Source organism: Myotis davidii, unplaced genomic scaffold, assembly GCF_000327345.1.
Source record: "Myotis davidii unplaced genomic scaffold, ASM32734v1 scaffold370, whole genome shotgun sequence".
Classification (NCBI taxonomy): Eukaryota; Metazoa; Chordata; class Mammalia; order Chiroptera; family Vespertilionidae; genus Myotis; species Myotis davidii.
The window spans coordinates 9222029-9230951 of NW_006288615.1; the positions used below are offsets into that span (position 1 = coordinate 9222029).

Below are 8923 nucleotides of genomic sequence, written 5' to 3' on the forward strand. Positions count from 1 at the left end.
CTGGTGGCCCACAGTTCCTTTCAAGGTGCATAAATTCATGCACTGGGCCCCTAAGTCTATACCAGTAAAAGGGTAATATGCTAATTAGGGCAGATGTCTTCTGGACAACCTTCCAGACAAAACCGCAGTAGCTGTGAGGGCCAAGGCACGGCTGCGAAGGGCCCAGGCTCAGGCCGGCAGAGCAGCAGCAGCGGGTAATTAGGGCAATGCCTTCCCCTGATCCCCCAGGTTGCCTCCTGCAGAGGTAGGCCAGACTGCAGCTTAGGCCGGGGGCCGAGGCAGAGGCGGTTAGGGGCGATGAGGCCGGCAGGGGGGCAAGGTAGGGGCGATGAGGCTGGCAGGCAGAGGCAGTTAGGGGCAATCAGGCAGGCAGGCAGAGGGGTTAGGGGTGATCAGGCAAGCACGAGAGTGGTTAGGAGCCAGCAGTCCCGGATTGCAAGAGGGATCCTAGATTGGAGAGGGTGCAGGCTGGGCTGAGGGGACCCCCCCACCCCATGCACTAATTTTATGCACTAGACCTCTAGCATATATATAAAAGCCTAATATGCAAAGTGTCCCCTTTGGAGTTCGACCGACTGGGAGTTCCATCGCTTGCCATGACATGCGTGGACCACCAGGGGGCGGCGCAGAATGAAGGAAGGCCCCAACCAGCGGCTGGCAGCTATTAGGGACCCTACCCAGGCACGAATTTCATGCAGTGGGCCTCTAGTAAATATATAAGTGAAGAATACACTAGAAACTCATTATAAACCTGTCTGTCTCGGTTAAAACTTGGTAGTTGTATATATAAAAGGAAACTGTCCAGTCTCTAAATTTCACCTTCCAGGCATATTTAGCTGGCATAGTGTCTTATATTTTTTAAAACGTAAATGCTTTTAGGAGGGATAAGGATTTTAATCCATCACTCCTGGTTATTACATTTCCAGTATGACTCATTTATGTTTTCTAAGATTGATTCTGAGCTTGCAGTTTATATAAAAAATCCCAAAGGCTCACTAAAATATGAAGTTGCATGTGATGGAAGGTAAGACCCTATATTAACTGTTGGCCAGGGTATAGGCAAATGTCATGAACTGATGGCACAGAGTTAAACAAATTTCTGTAGGGCAGTTTGGCAACACGAATGGAATTAAACTTGCCGCAGCTATCTCATTCTAAACAGATGATTGAAGAAGAACAAAAAAGATGAATAAGATTGTTCATCACACTGCTTATAATCATCAAAAGTAGAAACAACTTAAATATCTATTAAGAGAGGAAAGATTAATCTAAGTATGTCACCTTTAGCCAATGAATTACTACTATTCAGGGGTTGTTGATAATGATTATATATACACAGGGGTGGGCAAAACTAGGTTTACAGTTGTGACTATGCAAAACATAGTTTACTCTTCTATTATTTGGTATTTATATTATTTGCATTACAACTGTAAACCTACTTTTGCCCACCTCTGTTTGTGTGCATGGCATGTATATTACATTTATATTTCATCACCTGAGATGGGGAAAACTGTGAGTAGAGCAGATTTAGTATGGACTATCAGGAGTACAGTTGCAGATATCCAAGTTTGAGACCTCAATTAGTATCCCAGGAGGGATGTTGAATAGGTAGTAGAATGCAGTCTGGAGTGGAGGGCAGAGACCTAGGCCACAGATAAAACCGAAGAGTCATCAGCACCAAGTCCTAATAGTATGCACACCTACGCAGAGTTCTGGAAGGATATTTACCAAAATATGGTGGTGCTGGTCTACTGGTGATTCGGTTTCAGTAAATTTTGCATCTTCCTTTAAGCATTTCTTTACTATATATGAATTTCTGTAATGAATATGTCTGTTTATCAACATAAAAAAAATTTTACAGAAAAGAAAACTAAAGGAAGTTTGTTCTTCTTAGAGTCTTTCTTTTCTTTTGCAGTTCCTTAGAAACTTGTCTGATATCCCACTGTTTATCCCAACTCCTTGATAACTAGCTTGACACTCAGTTTCCTCATTCCTAAAATTAGGGAGATGAACCATACCAGCAGATCTCCACACTGAGTTTATACCAGAATCTAACAGGGTGCTTAAAAAAAAATAGATAGCGGGTTCCAGTCAAACTGACCAATGATCTGTATTTTAACATCAGAAAATAAACAAATAAATGGAAACTAATGAAACTCATTTAACCTAAAAATGTATTCTATACCTTTGAGGTTCGAAAGTATAAGTTTATGCCAGTTAAAAATAATTCTTATAGCAGACTTTACAAACTGAATAATGTATTAAACAGAATCCCAGAAATTAAATTTGTTCCAGATTATTAAATGTTCCACATTCAGATGATATAAACTGATTCATTTTCTTACTCTTTGATTAAAAAAAACATATTTAAGTGTGTGCATTCAAAGAAATGAAAATGATTCATACCAAAACATTGCTTTTCTCTTTGTTATTTAAAGTGGCTCCAGGAGGAAAATAGGCAGTAGAACTTGTTGTTATATCCAAACTTGTACAAAGGTTGGCCTGAGTGGCACAGTCCATCCATCCTACATTAACAAGACCATCCTAAAATAGAAAGAAACAACAATGAAAACATAGGGCCTGTTGCAAGTGGAAGACCAAGTTTCCCCCCAAAGGGAGCTTCAACAACAAAGTATCAAAAACAAAGACTACTCCCCAACCACTATATGATGAGAGCTAACTAAATAACAAAAATAACAAACAAAACAATAAAGTTTGGAAATGACAAAAACACTAATATATAACTCTTTAGTTAAAAAGGACTTCATAATTAAATTAAAGAATACTTAGCAGTGAATGACAATGAAAGCACCATATGCCAAAATTTACTGAACACAGTTCATTATTAGAAACCTACAACTATGACTACATTTATCAGAAAATAAGAAAGATTACAAATAAGCGAGTTAAATGTTCAAAAAACTACCAAAGACAATATCTGAAATCTTTTTTTAAATGTGTGTATGTGTGTGGTGTTTTTTTGTGTTTTTTTTTTTACATGGCTATATGCTAGTAGTCTTACAAAATAATTGATGCTTACCAACATGCCACTAAGCCTGAGACGTGTCTGTGAAGTCAAACAATCTGGAAGGAAAAAATAGCAAGCACTTTTAGTTCTACTGAGTGTATACTTTCATTTGCCTTTTCACGAAGCTGTCATGCTGATTCTAAGACAATTATTTGAGCTCTACTGGTAAATACTGAAATCTTTATTTACTAGGTAACTACTGTGGTCAAAGTCTCATTCTCCACACACAACACATTACCTGTCTCACTCACTAATTCTTTTATTCCTTCCCCTTAGAATCCCAGGATTTCCAGCTAAAGAGAAAACGAGTAATTTTCTCTCAAGCATTCCTTTAGGATCTTACTCTCAAATTTCTCTGATCAATAATCCCCTTTACCTAAGCTATCTCACAATTTTGGAGAAATAACATGTAATGAATTTTTTTTGATAAAAATATGCAAAAGATCCTTAAAATAAGATAAAATAGCCTCGTCATTATTTTTATAAAAGTTCTGTAAATATGAATACTAACACTAAATGAGATGACTTTGAAGAAAGGGAGCTGTAGCATCACAGAGCCTAGAGAGATATGTAAAATCTCTAGTTTCAAAAGTTTTTTCATGTGTAAATGGACAAAAATTTGTGCATTAGGCCAAAATGAATAAACTCCTCAAGGATAGATTAAATTTAAGGGTGATTTTATTTTCAAGGCAATATCTCCTCAACATGGCAGCATAAAGGCTGTGAGGTGAAGTTTCAGGAAAAGATTCATGTTGGGATTAAACATATGAAAAGATATTAATGAATTAGAATATTTTTTTCTTTTAAAATATTTTTATTGATTCCAGAGAGAAAGGGAGAGGGAGAAAGAGATAGGAACATCAATGATGAGAGATTGATTGGCTGCCTCCTGCATATCCCCTACTGGGGATCGAGCCAGCAACCTAGGCATGTGCCCTGACCCAGAATTGAACTGTGACCTCCTGGTTCATAAGTCGATGCTCCCACTGAGCCATGCCAACTGTGCTGAATTAGAATATTCTGTAATAGTGGGACCAATTTGTAACCAATCACATTGCTTAAATACAGTTTATAGTTCGTGGTTTGACAGGTAGGGTATTTTCAACTTAACCTACTGAGGGAAAGGTTCCTAGAAATAGAAAGTTGTCATCTTCAAATATATAATGTTTTGAGGTAAACATGTATACATATTTATATGCGTAAGTATGAGGCAATGTCAATAACTCCAAAAATTATTTTGGGAGGACTGTATCTGTAAATGACTGTTTTTGCAAACTGATAAATATGTACATCTGTGACTATCTGAACATACCATTTACTGTAAATATAATTAGGCTGAAAAACTTGCCCACTGAACAGAAACCATAAACGATACTTTAAAAAATTAACAATTTTAAAACCTCCTATGTGAAAAATAATAGAAAGAAAAATATTTATTAAGTAAAAAGTTATAACCTTGTATATAAATTGTAGTTTGGAGTACTGAACAATCAATTATAGTAGCATACTCAAGATGGTCACCTAGTCTAAGGATACATACTTCCAGTTATAAGATTAGCAAGTCCTTAGCTAGTGGATAGAGCATCCGCCTGCAGACTGAAGGGTCCCAGGTTCGATTCTGGTCAAGGGCATGTACCTTGGTTGCGGGCACATCCCCAGTGGGAGATGTGCAGGAGGCAGCTGATCGATGTTTCTCTCTCATCGATGTTTCTGACTCTCTATCTCTCTCCCTTCCTCTCTGTAAAAAATCAATAAAATATATTAAAAAAAAAAGATTAGCAAGTCCTGGGGATCTAATGTACAACATATAGTGATTATAGCTAATAATAGTATATTATATGCTTAAAAGTTGCTAAGAGAGTACATCTTAAATGTTCTCACTACAAAAAAGAAATGGCAATTATTTGACAGGATGGAGATGGTAGCTAATGCTATGGTGGTAATCATTTTGGAAGAGTATGAAATCAACATGTTGACCCCTTCAAGTTACACAATGCTATTTAATTATATCTTAATAAAGCTGAAAAAGTAAAAAAGATTGTCATTTAAAAATTATATGTCATGGTCTCTTCATAACAAAATAATGAATAAATTACCTCCTCCTTCGGAACAGAATGTTATCAGCCAGCCAATACCAGAGGCAAAAGCAGTTTGTATTGCGTTAACAAAATTTCCTTAAAAGAAAATAAAGCAAATTTCTGATCACTTGTTACTTGATAATGAAAACAGTTCTCTAAATTTTTTCTCTCTCTCTCCTAATTTCACCCTCTTCTAATCCACTCTGAGTAGTCAGGAATTTCTAAAAATCCTTTTGTGTGTGTAAAATTCATTCACCAGCTCTCCATTTTTTTCCCCATCACATAAAATCTAAATTCATTATTTCATTAGGAAACTCAAATTGGTAAGATCTACCCTTGCAGCCGGCCATATTTCTCCCCAAGCCACTAATGCATTACATATCCTTCTGTTAGAGTCATGAAATACTGCCAGTCCCCCAAATACACAATGAGCCTGTAAGGCTTCCTCTTCATTTTCATGACAGATTGGGTCTGACCTCATTCCAGAAGTATTTACTAACCTTTTCCCATTCCCTACCTGAGTTTCCTTATCCTTCATGCTTCCATAAGCTTACCTTTACCATAATAGTTACTATGCTGAATTTTAATGGTTTACTAGTATCTCTTGCTAAAATAAGAAATGTACAAGCAGTAGCCTTGAAGGCAAGGGCTATTTATTTTATTACTACAGCCATAGTTTCAGAGACAATAAATGGTATTCAATGAATACCCTTTAGATGTGAACATCATCATTTCATGGGTAATACAGAGTAGTTAAAATAGCCCATCTAAAGACATTAAAGAATGAAAAGCCTAATATCAGAAGAGTTTTTAAACTTTAAAATTAAACTGGATAGGCATGAATTTACTGCCAGATATAGTATACTTATGAAAGCAATAAAACACTTGGTTTGCTAAATATTTAGTTGCACTTTGAAATTTGCCTTTTCCTCTAGCCCCACCTCATATCTATTTCCCATATTTTAATTGTTTTGTTTCTGTACACATATAATTCATTTGTTAAATGCCTACTATTTAGTAGTGGTCAGAACAAAAGACACAATTCCCTTCAAAAAGCATCAAAAAAGTATTTTAAAATTTCAATATGATGACCAAAATATTAATACTGCCACTGAAAAACAAAATATAAATTTCAAAGGAGCCTTAAAAATCAAGCAAATTAAGAAAATAAAATTACCTGCCCACAGTTCTGTCACTGAGCTTCTGACATGCTGCATGGCGAAGCTCACCAAACTGTCCTTTGATCTGTCACCATGGTATTTCACTGCAGCCTATTGGTTTTTTAATAAAAAGGGAAACATATTTTACTTTTTCTTTTAAAAACACCACTAAAAATAATACTTTTGAATCTATATTATTTTGAAAAATACAGTAAGATCTGCCTCTTAAATGTATAATGTATTTCCAAATGATATACTGAAAATCTTGACTGTATAGATTTCAAGGAAGACATTTTAATAATACTATTTATAATTTTTGTTTCAGTTTAATCACTTAAAACTGGGAAAAAAGGGACATCAAAATTTTATCTTCAATGAGACAATACCTGAAAATACTTTGTAATCTATAAAGTAGAATATGCGCATATTGGTTATACTATGTTCTTTAAGATAGAAACAGAAATTGGCAATCATTTAATTTTGAAAGTCATCATTTGACCACTGAATGATGTGGGTTGAACTGCACGGGTCCACTTATACTTGGAATTTTTCAATTGGTCCACTTAGTTTTTAACTGTCTGCAGTTCAAACTACTGTGAAGGGTCAATTGGAGATTGGGAATCCGTGCATGCAGAGTGCTCACTTGAGTTACACGCATTTAAAACAAATTTTTTTTTTTATTGGTATCAGAGAGGAAGGGAGAGGGAGAGAGAAACATCAATGATGAGAATCACTGACTAGCTGCCTCCTGCACATCTCCTACTGGGGATGGGCATGTGCCCTAACCAGGAATCAAACCATGACCTCTAGTTCATAGGTCGACACTCAACCACTGAGCCACAGTGGCAGGGCTATGCATTTTTCTATAGGCGCCACTAACCTCTATGTTATTATTCCAAGGTGAACTGTAAAGGCATCTAAAAGTATTCGTAATACTAAAAATGTTTATTATGACTAGAGATGAGTTAGTACCTCAAGTAAAACGTAAATACCAAAGCATTCTACAAATACTCATCTTGTGTTTTCTCTAGTATTTTCTTTATCATAAAGTTCCCCAAATTTAAAAACTGCTAACTTTATCCCTTACCATTCCAGACCTAAATATGAAGAGGCTGGGATAACTGTTCACTCCTTTCATTCGGCAAAGCATTCTATCATCGCCACAGTTAACGGCTCCAATTCGAAGTAATCCATCCACTTCTTTAGCAAAGTCTCTCCACTATGAGAAAAAAGGAAACATAAGTATTTCTCTGAACACTTCCCTTGAACATTCTTCAAGCTATACATACTTAAAGACTATTTTTAGCAAATAAAACCATAAATATGTGAAAATAGATAATTATTACTGATAGCTATAATTGCTGTTAATAGGAAAATCCCAATATATTAAAAAACTCAAATAACAGATAAATTAGAAATAATAAAACTTTAATAATCAGGATGTAAAAAATACGTACTGTGGGAGCTAAATCATGACAGTGTGAACATCCTGCAGAGTAAAAGTTCACAAACCACAGTTCTCCAGAATTAACAGCAGCATCTAAAAGTACATGAAACCAAAACAACTTAGAACTATTTGCTGAGGTTTGTGCATAGTTTGGTTAAAAAATTTTTGTTGTGATCAGAAAGAAAAAAAGTCAAACATCTTTCATACTGCCTTTATCAATAATTTTCTGTATAAAATTTTCTATAAAAGAATGTACTTCAACTGTCAAATAATACCTTTTTAAAGCAACTCTTCGAAGCCCATACTTGTACGAGCAGCAGCCTTGAACTGCTTAATACCATCTCACCATGAAGCTGTAAAAAGAAAGGCAGCAACAGCCAAAGCTCATGGAAGAGTTTGTGTGGATGAGAGAAATGAAGAAGAAAAACAGTAAGAGACTGAACTGAGATTTAAGTTCTTCTACTATCTGCAGCATAAGTTAAACATGGAGTCAATCAATTCTGACAGTTATTTCAAATTCTGAAAGAATGAAATAAGAGGCCTATACAATGTAGTAAGGACTCTGGAATTCAATTTAATCTTTGCCTTAAGACATTTCCCTTGGAAAACTGCATTATTTGAAAAGTATCAAGATTTTTAACAATTCAAAACATAAATACCTATTTTGTAAAATAATAGAACTGAACACCACATGTCTAGCCAACAATACATTATACATTATAATCTACTAGAGGCCCATTGCACAAAATTCATCCACTCAGGCGGGGGGGGGGGGGGGGGGGGGACTGGACCCTCAGCCTGGCCTGCTCCCTCTCACAGTCCAGGAGCTCTCGGGGGATGTCTGATGGGTGTGGATCTCAACCTTCCTGATGCCGTGACCCTTTAATACAGTTCCTCATGTTGTGGTGACCCCCAACCATAAAATTATTTTTGTTGCTACTTCATAACTGTAATTTTGCTACTGTTATGAATCGTAATGGAAATATCTGATATGCAGGATGCATTTTCAGGGGTCGCGACCCACAGGTTGAGAACCGCTGGCTTAGGGCCTAAGCCACAGGGAGCAGGCCTTAGCCGTCAGTCGGTCATCCTTAGCGCTGCCGCAGAGGAAGGAGAGGCTCCTGCCACCGCTGCTGCGCTTGCCAGCCGTGAGCCCAGCTTCTGGCTGAATAGCACTCCCCGTGGGAGCACACTGACCACCCGGGGGGCG

General features: G+C 36.7%; 1 protein-coding gene across 4 annotated transcripts in view; it reads right to left on the reverse strand.

The window, feature by feature from the left end:
• Nucleotides 1-8923, reverse strand: part of DNAJC10 (DnaJ heat shock protein family (Hsp40) member C10) — a 36812-nt gene that overhangs the window by 21754 nt on the left and 6135 nt on the right. For 3 of the 4 annotated variants that reach the window (XM_006760547.2, XM_015561951.1, XM_006760548.2), the window contains exons 4-9: nt 7724-7806; nt 7354-7485; nt 6284-6377; nt 5125-5202; nt 3041-3084; nt 2407-2544 (exon numbers count right to left, since the gene is read on the reverse strand). In XM_006760547.2, coding sequence (XP_006760610.1) covers nt 2407-2544; nt 3041-3084; nt 5125-5202; nt 6284-6377; nt 7354-7485; nt 7724-7806 — 569 coding nt within the window. The remainder of the gene's footprint in view (nt 1-2406; nt 2545-3040; nt 3085-5124; nt 5203-6283; nt 6378-7353; nt 7486-7723; nt 7807-8923) is intronic. The other variant, XM_015561952.1, reaches the window with a different exon arrangement.